This window comes from Xenopus laevis, chromosome 5S (assembly GCF_017654675.1).
Source record: "Xenopus laevis strain J_2021 chromosome 5S, Xenopus_laevis_v10.1, whole genome shotgun sequence".
Classification (NCBI taxonomy): domain Eukaryota; kingdom Metazoa; phylum Chordata; class Amphibia; order Anura; family Pipidae; genus Xenopus; species Xenopus laevis.
In genome coordinates, this window is record NC_054380.1 from 84,633,356 (window position 1) to 84,647,531 (window position 14,176).

The following is a 14,176-nucleotide window of genomic DNA, read 5'->3' on the forward strand; positions in this document are numbered from 1 at the left end:
GCTATAATATATACAGTAAGTCAGTAGATGTAGCATTAATCAAGGAGAAGAATACTGTAGATATGGCAGCATCTGATATCCATTTTGTTACCTTAGGGCTGTGCGCTACATATTACTTACACCACCAATAGAGAAAACGCAGATGCAGTCCCTACCACCCCACAAACATGTCAAGTGCATCTCCCCTGAGTCTGCAATTACCCATAAAACATGGTGAAAACACAGCATTGTGGCTTTGCTCACTGCATTTGTGATTGTTAATAACCCCAATAAAATGCATGTGAAGCAGATATATTGTACAACTACTGTTATATGTTAGTAGCACATATAGTAAATTTAAAAGCATTATGATTGGTGTAATAAGTTTCGATCTGAATTTAATTATTTAAAGAAATCTTATGTGCCATAATATACTTTCTAACCATATGTAAGGGATGATTGTTATATGCAATGCAATGCAGTTTTCCATTTATAGCTTATAAGGAAAGGCATAAATGAAAGCAACTTTATGTTAGTCACGTTTGGAATGTAACAGTTGCAAATTCCATGAGTACATGATATAGGAAATCTATATATTAATATATGCCCAAAGATAAACCACTGGAAGATTAAGCAGCTCTTGTCTATGAGTCATCTTTATTGGGATTAGGTATATAAATAGACTAAATGATATGGTAAGTACTTACAGGTATATAAAAGATAGGAAGATAGCTTTGCAATAACAGGTTATAAAGAGGGAGAATAAACATATATCTGAATTATAATTGCAACGGAATTTGTATTATATAGTTCCAAAGTTGTGTCCAAATATGTTTTATTTGGGTACACAATTGAACTGTCTATAATATTAAACACAAGCATCTTTTTAAAAAGGTTTTTGTTTATGCACTCCAATAGAATCATCTAGAAATTCTTAGTCTGACAAATTCATCTATTAAATACTTAAATCCATGAATTGCAAATTAATTTGTTATTCAATGCATGAATTCAAGATGTTGTACCATGTTAGCAATTGAAAAAAATGCAGAAAATGTAAAGTTTGGTGATACCTTTTATTGGCTAACTGAATGGGTAAAAATGGCAATCTTTTAGAGCACCAGGCCCCTTCATTAGGTATTTTACCTGAGAAAGGGGCCTGGGTTCCCTCGAAAGCTTGCAAGTTTTTTCTTGCAAATTTAAAATTTTATTCATTCAGTTTATTATTTTATAATCTCAATTATTGAGGTGGGTACAATGCAGGATCTTGCAGGTGTGACCATTGCAGGTCCTTACAGGACTTTTACAGCCTGAATCTAAGGTGTGAAAAATGCAGCCCATACTCTGAACCATCTGATTTGGCGTGAAGTGCAATTGCATGCATTTTGCTGCAACAGGTGTATCTCCCTCCACAGTGGCAATGATGCAGGATGATATGTGCAGACTTTTATGTGAAACTTTTGATTAATATTAAATAAAGACTTCAAATATCAGAACATGCCCATTTCTATACTATGGGGCTGATTTATCAAAGTTAGACTTTTAATTTTTACTGAGATTCCAAATTTTTTTGCAGTAAAGATCAGAGTTTTAATTATTTTTTCAAAAACTTATATTTTTGTTATTTATTCAGAACAAAAATCATGAAAGACTTAAATGTAAAACTTAAGCATCTAAAAGCTTGCATGGTCATGTAGAAGTGAGTGAAAGCAGTCCTAGACAAAATGTAAGCAGTTCATTTAATTTGAGGGTTTTTTATAGGCCCATTGAACATATGGCTGTTGTATGAGGTTTTTTTCATGATTTTAAAACTCTGATTAAAGAAATAAAATAAATATGACACTTTTTTCTCTTTAAACCATACTCTAAACTTAAAGTTGACAGCTAGGTTATCTACCATTAGATTTGGAAAATGATTGCTGGAAAATAATCTCCTAAAATGCTTATAAGTAGGAAATTCTTTAAAATATTCAGTACATTTGAACTATCTATCTATCATCTATCTATCTATCTATCTATCTATATGTTCCATGATTCTTTTTACCTGCATTATGAATTTTGAAAGCACAGCTAATATTTTTCTACTATTTTTCAGGAGAAACAATGCCTTTAGCCACAACTAATCACATTCTGCTGAAATTCAGCACAACGAATGGTGAACCTGCCAGGGGATTTCACTTTGTTTACCAAGGTAATTGAGATTCTTTCCTTCATAAGGTTATAAACATTTTAGTTGGAGTAGTTTATTATGCATAAAGCTGCTTTTTATTACCATAATCCTAGATTTTTGGTACCTACAGTTTTCTAAAATTAAAAATGAATAGCATGTCATAGAAATTAGGGTGAAATGTGTTTTTAAATGTTATCATATGTAGCAAATTTCACAAATTGTGCATATTCTATGAGCAAGAATATGAGTATTTGTGAGCTTTTATATTGAATCAGAAAGTTCAAGAAATGTAATAATTTTACATGTCATGAATAATTAGACTGCTCAGTCAGACCAATTTTGTGATGTCACAAGTTGGGAATTATATTCTACATTATGTTGTCTGAATATTTTCATATCTTTTTTTTTATTATTTGCACCACATTGGGAATACTGAAGGTTTTTCAGTTAGAAATGGTTTTGAACTTTTGGGATTGACCTTCTATTCTCTAAAAGAAGATAACCCCAGAAAGATTTTTGAATTATTTAAATTATTGTAGATCCTAGGATAAATCTCCTTACAGATGCTGCCGTGACCATACCAGCTGTTTCTTTCATATTCTCAAATTTTTCTTTTAGTTTTAAATCTTTATTTGTATTTCAAAATCAAGTGGCACAACGAAAACAAAATGAATCATGCAAGCAATTTAATGAAGAAAGAATTATCTTTACTAAAGGTTCTTCCTCTTATTTTAGTTGATAAATCCTTTACCCTGTTACATACTGTACATGTCTAAGTTATATACTTGCCAGAAAAATGGAACTCAGAAAAAAATTGTATAGGGCTTATTATGACCCTTTCTTTAAATAGCAATAATCTATAAAAGAGTGTCATGTACATGAAACTCAACCACACGTGATTCTTGAGTTTGGCTACATGGGGTTACACAGTCACCTTACACACAGTTTAAACTACCTTCTGACACCCCAAAACATACCAACACCCACACATTTGTTCGCTGCCACCATCTATCTTTAACAGACTATAGAAACCTACTGTTACTATTCCCCTGCCCTCTATAACAGGCAATAACTCACAATACATCAATGCATCAAACACACTCTCTCTCTTTGCAGTCAGGGTTTGATCCGACTAGTTCAACAAGCAGTCTATCAGCCAAAGGGTTAAATTACATTCAAACACACTCTCCTGTTAGCTGTACTAGTTATTTAGCATATCAACAGAGGGCTTTCCCTTTCCACACACACAAATGAATGTGTGAGTTAATATGTATAGGAACTAACTCATATGGTGCACATATGGAACACAAGGACAAAACATATTAAATGCTATATTAAATATTGCAGAAGTAGGCAGCGCACATGTAGATTAAAAAAAAAAATGTTGTTACCAAGAAGACATACATAAAATAAAAAAATACAAACAGTAAGTAAAATAAAAAGGGAATAATACACTGAGAAACTCTATACATACCAAGCTAGATGTCACGGTCGGCACCCTAAATCCAGAACCAATGCTAAGCACCCTGTTCTTGGCTCTTGCTTCCACCTTTAACAGCCGCCTTTCACCTTGGGAGGAGCCCTTGGCTAATCGGATGCCGCCAGGTCTTATTAAGAGAGGTGCCAAACGAAGGGTTCTGGATGAGCAAAGGGGCACGACGGTAAAGCAAAGTCTCTGGGCAGAAGGTCGAGGTAGAAGGCGTAGTCAATCAGGCTAGGTCGAGGCAGACAGAGTACAAACGGAGTCCGACAGGCAAGGGTCAAACCAGGAGATCAATCAGAGGGGATACGGATACAGAAGAGTCGTTTACCAGGAAGGGTCAGGATTCCAGAAGTCAGGATAGTCTTAGAACAGGCAGGGGTCACAACAGGTAATCAGATATCAGGAAACAGAAGCTAAATAGCACAGAAGCATCAGGAACTCACAAGGAGAAAATCTATAACAAGCAAAAATTACACACAGAAAATCCTTTTTATAGCGTTTGAATTTTCGCGCCACTGCGCCTATAAAACTAGCAGAGGCAGCTCGCACTAGGAAACTGGCACATTGGAAGAGGGCGTCCCCGCCAGCCCACTAGACCACCAGGGTGAGTAGCCCTCACACTAGAATTTCTTTGTGTCCTCCTGAGGCAAGAGTTGGAAACTTGGGCACATACTCCCACATAGATGAATCCTCAAGTATGGGTGACATAGTTATATTGCCCCACCTTTTTATGGGCTGTTTTGACAACCTCCCTCACCCTCATTACCTTATGCATGAGGTAGTAGTGCAAAGGACCATGTCAATAATGACGCCCTGTAGGTGCCAGTATCCAATATTATAATGAAGATAGGGGCATTGGGTGATCCATACGTGTGCAATCAGAATTATACCAAACTTGAGAGGTGCCTCATGCTCCAATCCCCCAGGAACCATCCATCCTAACTGGTGGGTATAGGCTGGCCCTGTTTGCTATCATTAGGAAGCACATGATCTCCTCATAACCAATATGTGAGTTATGAGGATGTAAATAGTATGACAGAGGAAATATGGATCCTTTCCTATAATCCACAAATTCTCTCATAACTGTCCCCCCTGCAGTTCTAGTTTCTCAGCTCCTTTATTTTTATCAACATATCAAAAGAACTGGCTGGCCTAGCTTATTTACCTAAATGGTGTGTCTCTGAAACACCTCCAAAGCCAGATATGGATATCACCTTTGCACAGTCCCTTGCAAAGTTTCTAATTAAGGATCTCTTTGTGGACCCAAAACCAAATGTTTCCAGTGTTTTAATGCCATAGCAATACTGCTCTGGCATGACAAAGAGATTGTTTATCCCTGACCCAATATAGCTTATACTACAAGATCCTTATGACATTCAGCTGATTTGTCCTAAATGCGAACATCTACTGCCAAGCAGTTTTTAGACATTTGTTAAGGTGATTACCTGCTTGTAAATTCTTTAAATGTGTAAACCAGATTTCTAGAGGAATTCTATAAATACACCTGGGAGCATATAAACTCCAAATGGTGTCTGGCGCAGACTCAAACTCAGGACCACCTCAGTGCTGCAAGGCAACAGAGATAACAACTAAACAATTATACAAGCATTGTGCTATAGATGGTAAATATGTTTCTCACTTAAACTATTGTAGGTTATGCCAAAGTATCTGTCAGGACTAAAGGTCCACAATCAAATCTAAGGGGCTATTGTACCTAGTTGTAAACTGAAATAAGCTTGATTGCAGCACAGGTAGATAACACTGGTAGGCAATGAGAAGGTAAGTCAAATGAGGCAAAATAGTAATGTAATGGCAAGGTGGGTTAAATGACAGATTAAGATCCACTGCATAGGACTTCTTTAAATTGTTTTCATTGTCAAAAGTACAAAATTAAACCCCTGTTGCTTTCCAGATGTTGTTCAACTACAACTCCCTAATGTTGCTGGAAATGTAGGTAGTTGTATATCAGTGACAGCTGAAGGACTGCAGTCTGGACATTGTTTACAAGAACTTGGGTTCTTGGTCCAGTTGTGTCCTTTTTTCACTTAGCAGGCTGTGTCCTGCGTTGTAAATTAGCCCTTTTATAGTGTATGCTTAATCTCCACCATAATAAATAATTGTGCCCCATGCTACTTAATTGGCAATACTAGGTTGTTAGCCCACTGCCCTTCCATTTACCCTCAGCGATGGGCACTACCAACTAAGAGACTCAAATTTTGAAAAATGCTAAATAGATAATTCCCTGTTATATTCAAACATGCCCCTGATTCAGTGTCGGACTGGCCCACCAGGATACCAGGAAAACTCCCGGTGGGCCAAGGTGTCAGCGGACCCTCCTGCTTCTAAACATTTGGCCTATTTCATGGTCATTACCAATTTTTTATGAGCACAAAGAGGATAAATAGATGGATTAATAGATTATAATATGTAAAGAAAAGAGACTAGGAGAATAGAGGTTGAGTGAGGAGATGAAGAATAATAGTACTGAGAGTGGGCCCCTTGACTAAGATTAATTGGTGGGCCCCTGGTGTCCCAGTCCGACACTGTGTGGGGGCCCTCAAGGTTAAAGTCCCAGTGGGCCCAGGACCCCCAGTCCGACACTGCCCTGATTATCTGAACTCCTGCAAACTCCCTGACAGTATCTATTCATTTCAGGACCTTGAGATTTGTACCACTGTATTTATTAGGGTCCTTACTGGTACTGGGTCCCTAACATATTTTCCACCTATCCCCAACATGGTTGCAGCCCTGGGACAGTAATACAGCACTTTTTACAAAGGAAACACTATTTATTTTCTTGTAATGGAATAAGCTATTGAGAAAAAAAAGCGCTTTGCATTTATATAGCAATATATGTCTAGGTAATCATTATGAAATGTGGATCCAGAGTAAAGGCCATGCTTGAAGACAAAACAATATTGCTATTTTTGAAGAATAGCTGCAGCAAACATACTTTAGGTTCATTCAGTCCATTGCATACAAATACAAGAAAAGGACATTCGGTAATGATGCACACAGTAAATGATGGTTTTCTGAATTATGATCTAATTTACAAGCTTCTAAAATATTTATTTTCTGAAAATGCAAGTGAAAGTGTAGACCCGCAAGGCTAAATGCACCTTACGTTACAATTCCTTTTCAGAATGTCAAGTTAGAATTTCCCCTCGTTCATCTGCTATTATTGGTTTCTTGTAGGAAGTTTGTATTGAATTACTTTGAGCATCTTTTGAGAACAATGCGTTGTTGTGAAACAAATAGCATAAGTTATCAAGGACAGTTTTAAGGCTTTTATAATAAATTCATAGAGGTTCTGTTCAGCTAAGACATAAGAGTTTACCAGTATTCAATCTACTGTTTATTTTGAGCATTATAGTTTGCTTGCTTTGTACAATCCAGTGTTTGAAAGGCGCCTACATTTCTAGTCTGGAATTGTTAAAAAATTGTCTAAATTGCTTTATTTTATAATATATATATATCTATATATATATATATATATATATATATATATATATATATATATATATATATATATATATATATATATATATATATATACATATAACTAGATAGGTGCACTCAGATAGCCATGGTGATGCCTAGGTGCTGGACAAAAATTCATATCTATAAAGCAAAAAAACTTCCACACACATAGGTCTTGATAAGTGAAAAACCTATGTGTGCGGAAGTTTTTTGCTTTATATATATATATATATATATATATATATATATATATATATATATATATATATATATATATATATATATATATATATATATATATATATATATATATATATATATATATATATATATATATAGACACATACATTGATAATGGGTTGAGTGCAGAGAACCTCTTGTATGTGTCTATATGTATTTTGTGGTCACAGCCTCATTGCACCCCCGCCTAATGGTTTTAAAAATTAGTGGTGAGCACAACTTTCCCTTGCTTGTTATAGTTATACAGGAGCAGTGACCAGCTCCATGTTGTAGCTCCCACCCTTCCCAGCTATAGTCAGGTGATCCCACTGGTGTCTAATAAAAGGGCAGCCAAGTTTGTGAGTTTTACTTTGAAAGCAGCTTGTACGTTGCAGGTAAAACTTAGTCCCTTTTGTAAAATGTATAATGAAGCAATAGAATTCTTAATGAATCAGATGAAAATTGAGCATAGGACTGGCCAGATATGGGATGACTTTGACGTAGTTGGCCAGCTTAAATATATTGCAATATATGGACAAACAATCCCTGTTTTGTTTAAAGGGTAAGGCATTTTTCAATAGCAGTATGCACAAAATGTCTCTGTCTTAAATATATTGATAATGGGTTGAGTGCAGAGGACTCTTGTATTTGTCTACATGTATTTTGTGGTCACAGCCTCATTGCACCCCCGCCTAATGGTTTTAAAAATGAGTGGTGAGCACAACTTTCCCTTGTTTGTTTAGTAGTGTTCATTCTGGACCTGTTCTGGTAGATTATGCATTAACATAATTACTAGCTAAAGGTTTTTACTTATGATTAGTTCTGTGCACTTGCTTGAAGGGATCTTAGTTAATTTGTAGTCTGAATTGTTTTGTCAATTTCCTCTTCCTTTTTGGCAGTTTCAGTTACTCTTGACATTACTTACGTTAATTAGCTAGCATTTAGATATTAAAATAAGATATTAAGATATTTTCTTTCTATGAACAAATGTGGATCATTTTTTTATTAGAAAGGGAATATTGGAGGGAGACAGGACTTTCAAATTCAGATAAGTATACTGTATTGTGACATATTTTTCAAATTAAGAACATTATTCAGTATTGTATTAAAAAAATGTCTACAAATAGCATTTAAATAACATTTGGTGCTGTTTAAATACGGATTTTGCAGAATACCTACTAAAATATAGGACAGGGTACATAAAGCATATCAGTGTAGTTGCTTCTACCACTATGTAGAAAAGTAAACCACAAAAGCTTGTTCCTTTTTTTAATCCTGTTTTTGAGTGACCACATGTTTTTGACTTAGTAGTAAAGGAATCATTTCCGATTTCACATACTTTGTAATTTACGAGATAATTATTAAAAATATAAAAAATAGTAATGGGTGAATTTCTACCATATCACTTTGTTAAAAAATAAATTTTTGACGACCAGCGTTAAAGTCAATGGGCGTATGAATAATGTTGACGCACAACGGTTTTGATGTGAGCGACTTTTCCGACGCGCATCCAAAATTTGTTGATGCCGGTGAATTTTCCCTGGAGTTTGGCAAGTTTATTCGCCAGCGGTGAAACGAGGAAGTTTGCTGCGAATTCGCGCCTGACAAATTTATTCACCAGAATAAATGTCAGAATGAGAGTAGTTAAAGCATTGGATTCTAATTAGTGTAGACAATGTGATAGCTTCATTGTCAATATCTTGTGAGTTTGTGAACATGCAGAGAGATGAAGGGCTACACATTTACCCAATGGGAAATACAACTGCCACATTAACATATACCTGGCAGGGTTAGCTGAGATAAACATTTTACTTTAGTAAATATGTCCCCTAATAATATCCTTTACATTGTGGCTAAGGATTAGGCAACAGGGTCTTTAGGACTAGACTTTTTATTGTACACAACCTTGGTGTAGGAACAAGGGAATCAAATATCTCCCTTGCACCTGGATTTATACTGCCTGTTATGGTGTAAAATGCAAATGAATGAGACAGCTGACGGTAGAATACTCTGGCACTGCTGCCTTGGAGGTAATACTTTATACACCACATGGTGGTGTAGTCAATTGCATTACTGCTTTAGAGCATTGAAGAATCAGGGAGCAGATCTTTCTGCATATTTCTATTTTTTTTTTTTCATTTTGGGGATTAATGAGCTCAAATTAAAGGCATGGCTTTTTAGTTTACAAGAAAAAATACATTTTATTAATTGATACGCTATCCCCATCATTTAAAATGATTAATCTTGAAAAATATCAAATCATTTCTTTCCAGTGTGGAAAATATTCCTTCTTCAAAAAATGTATGAAAACCAGCACTGTGGCTACCCCTCCTGTGTTTAACACTGACCTGGTGTACCACACTCAAAAATCACACAGGCAGGTTAATTACTTCCTGATAAAACTGACCCCAGTATGCTGTGAGTCTGTAATAAGGACCTTAGATTGTTACAGTAGTTTCACCAGTGCAGGGAATGAAGGATGAAAAAGCACTGTTTAAATGCACTGTCACTATACTGTATAAGTAAAAAAAATTAAATCTTCTGTTTTTCTACTGGATGTATTGAAATTATATGCATTGCTATATTATTACGACTTAAATGTGTCATAAATATGTTTACATTTATACACTATATGAAATAATCCTTATTATTATCATCACTCCTACAGTAAATACAGGGTGTCGTCATGTTGTTATTATTATTTTCTTAGGCATTGTATTTGATTTACTATTTTACACTTATTAAACAGGTTAGGTGGGTTGACTGAACAGTAAATAGGAATTCCAAACAATAAAATGTTAATCATTTCTCCGGGGCTTAGAGTTTCTCCATGTCATTCCAAAGACCTTCAAGAGATGTTCTTGCATTGAAAAGGTTAAACATGTTAATCCAATAGCCGAATCTTCCACTGAATTTGCTTAAAAACTTGTGAAAAAATGTGAATGTGTGAAGAGCAATGTCCTGTCAATAAATAAGTAGTAAGGCAGGTTTAGTTGAGACTAAAAGGGCTAAATTAATAGGTATAAACAGGTACAGGTATGGGATACATTATCCGACAACCCATTATCCAAAAAGCTCCGCATTACAGAATGGCTGTCTCCCATAGACTCCATTTTATCCAAATAATCCAAATTTTAAAAAATGATATCCTTTTTCTCTATAATAAATAAACAGTTCATTGTACTTGCCCCGAACTAAGATATTATTAATCCTTATTGGATGTAAAACCATTCTATTGGTTTTATTTAATGTCTACATGATTTTTTAGTAGATTTAAAGTATGAAGATCCAAATTAGGAAAGATCCATTACCCGGAAAACCCCAGTTCCCGAGCATTCTGGATAATAGGTCCCATACCTGAATGAACACAACTTTATAAAAGGGATTAAATGATCCAGTAGAAAAGCATTTAGCAAAAGTACACTGTTGCGGAAATCAGTTTTCATGTGAGTGGTGGAGTATCTTTGTGTGTCAAAATTACTGTATTTGGACATCTCATTGACTTTAAAGCATTTGAATGTTGTGCGTCAAAATTATTTTGATGCCCATTGACTTAAATGCATTTCGTACATTTTCCGCTTTTTTGCAAACATTTGCGCCGTTCTGCACATTTTTTGAAAGATTCTCCAATCACTAGTAATATCTGCTTTATTTTAATGCCCACCCTTCAGTTAAATTTAAAAGTTTCAGAGTTAAACAGAATATGAGGCTGCAGCCTTCAGTCAAGAGTTCAGGCTACTGGAGTGTAGATGGTCCCACCTCTCTGGTTTACTGTTTAATTATTGTAAACAAAGCTGAATTCATTGTTTCATATAATTTTTAGTGACGGGCGAATTTATTCGCCAAGCGCAAATTCCCGCAATTCGCCGCTGGAGAATAAATTAAAAAAACTGACGAAAAATTAATTGGCGTCAAAATAAAATTGACGCCAGCGCAATTTCACAGCGGTTTTGTGAATTTATTTGCAGTTTCGCAAATTTTTCGCCATTTTGTGAATTTTGCAGGAAATTCACAAATTTTTCGGTGAAGCGAAATGCCCCAAATTTCACTGATCATTCTCCATTGTTTCCGTTTTTTTCCAACTGCTATTCACCAGTCATGTGATTATACCACAGGGTCTGGGGTGAAAAAGAAAGCCAAACATAAAAAGAGGATTAAACTATGAAATAAAAAAAGTTAAAAAAGGGGTCACTTTTTTGACAGCTAATAAAAATCAGTGCATTTCTGTTTGCATAAAGCGCTTTTAGCAAATAAAGGAGGGGGCATCTTATACTTTACTCGGGCAGAAACACAGGCTGGGCTGTCTTTTGCAGCCTTTGTTGTTCATAACTTAAGCACTGTTTTATACAGAAGAATAAAAGCAAAAAGACATGCTATATTTCGGCTGCTAAATCAGTTATCAAAAATAGCTAAAAGGTGGATTTATCATTTAATGGAAAAAGCTTGTGGAATGGAATACAGTAAATGCTGCACAGAGCATACCCCTGACCATGATCATCATTCATGACCATGACTATCATTCAGTTTGCAAGCAAGACACTTTCCCCTAAATAGGTACAGTATTCAAATGTATTTTTAATGTACTAAGCGAACCTTTGCATAAGGGTTTTCAATGGAAACATACTTTATTCTCTCAAGTAAAATTCTGTTTATTTAATGGGGGTTTTTTTGTCTGTAAACTAAAGCCAAAATAGTAACTGTGTATAACTGGCATTATTTATTTGCCTGAATAATACGTTAATTTAATGTAATTAATCAAATAACTGTATGAGGCAGCTTCTGGGTATTAAAAATTCAAACATATGAATAGCCTTTTAACTTATTGTGGATCTTTTAGATCAATGCATTGATACACAATTGTTCAGCATGTCTTTTCAAAATGTCAAGAAGTAATGATTTGATTATGTTAGGGTTATGCTGATCCTAGTGATCAGTGAAACTAAATGCCATCATGTCAGAGCCACTAAAAATTTAGGTAACATTGAACTGAGGGAGACAGACAATTAAATACAGTATGTTTAATTGCATACAAGTGTGGTCACTGAGTTAGACAAGTAATTTGGCAATAGCATAGGGTCATTTCACTTTCGCTCTCAACTGGACTGTTTCCTTCTCAACTAAAACATGCTCTTGTCACCCCCATTCTGAAAAAACCCTCTCTTGATCCCTCCAATCTTGACAACCTCCGACCTATCTCTCTGCTACCTTTCATCTCTAAACTACTTGAGCGCCTAGTCTACAACCGACTTACCTCATTCCTCTCTGACAATAACCTGCTGGACCCCCTACAATCTGGTTTTAAGCCACAACACTCCACGGAAACTGCCCTGACTCGACTAACTAATGACCTTTTAACCGCTAAAGCCAACAATCATTTCTCACTACTAATACTGCTTGACCTCTCAGCCGCATTTGACATTGTAGATCACCCTCTCCTCCTCCAGTCCCTCCAGTCGCTTTGCCTTCGTGACACAGCCCTGTCCTGGTTCTCTTCTTACATCACCAATCGTTCCTTCAGTGTCTCCTACAATGGAGTATCATCTTCTCCCCTACCTCTTTCTGTTGGAGTTCCTCAAGGCTCTGTCCTGGGACCATTACTATTCTCCCTCTATACTTCCTCCCTTGGCAAATTAATAAATTCGTATGGTTTCCACTACCACCTCTATGCTGACGATACTCAAATCTATCTCTCATCTCCTGATCTCAACCCAGAACTCCTAACTCGCGTCTCCTCCTGCCTGTCCGCTATCTCTACCTGGATGTCGCAACGCTACCTTAAATTAAACCTCTCTAAAACTGAAATGGTTCTCTTTCCTCCAAGAAACACCAGTAGCATCCCCGAAGTATCCATCATAGTTAACAATTCCACTATCACCCCCTCTCCCCAGGCCCGGTGTCTTGGGGTTATCCTAGATTCTGCCCTGTCATTCACTCCTCATATCCAGTCACTTATTAAATCATGTCACTTCCACCTAAGGAACATATCCAAAATACGATCATTTATCACCCAAGACGCTGCCAAAATTCTTATTCACTCTCTCATCATATCGCGTCTAGACTACTGTAACTCTCTTTTAATTGGCCTCCCCCTCCAGAGACTGTCACCTCTCCAGTCCATAATGAACACTGCTGCGAGGCTCATACACCTCAGCAACCGCTCATCCTCTGCCTCGCCATTCTGTCAATCCCTGCACTGGCTTCCGTTACCTTTCAGAATCAAATTCAAATTAATGACACTGACTTTCAAAGCACTTCACAACTCTGCTCCACCCTACATCTCTGAACTCATCTCTATATACTCACCCACTCGCTTACTTCGCTCCTCTACTGACCTGCTACTCAACTCTTCTCTCATTACCTCCTCACATGCTCGCATTCAAGACTTTGGAAGGGCTGCACCCCTCCTCTGGAACGCTCTCCCACGATCTGTCCGACTTTCTCCCAACCTTTCTGCTTTCAAAAAATCTCTGAAAACGCACTTCTTTCGAGAAGCCTACCCTCACTCTGCTTAACTACCAAACGCAACACCACATACAACACCACATTTCTCACCCACTTACTTCGATCTTGCCCACTCCCACACCTTGTGTATTACTCCCTTCCCTTTAGACTGTATGCCTATGCATAGGGCCTTCCTCACCTCTTTGTACCTGTATTGATTGTGATGTTTGTTACTCCATATATTCTATGTATGTAATTCATGTGATGTAGTTGTATAATCACAGTTACTTTACAGTGCTACGCAATATGTTGGCGCTATATAAATACATGTTAATAATAATAATAATAATAAATTTATAAAAATGCTCAACAGCTACAGTCTGTTGTGAAGTATTTTGGCTAGTAAT

At 36.4% G+C, this 14,176-nt stretch overlaps 1 protein-coding gene across 1 annotated transcript in view; it reads left to right on the forward strand.

Moving 5' to 3' along the window:
* The window catches only part of LOC108717438 (CUB and sushi domain-containing protein 1), a 786,063-nt gene that overhangs the window by 614,735 nt on the left and 157,152 nt on the right, over positions 1–14,176 (forward strand). Inside the window, exon 32 of the mRNA XM_041564732.1 lies at positions 2,072–2,167. Within this exon, the coding sequence (XP_041420666.1) occupies positions 2,072–2,167 (96 nt within the window). The remainder of the gene's footprint in view (positions 1–2,071; positions 2,168–14,176) is intronic.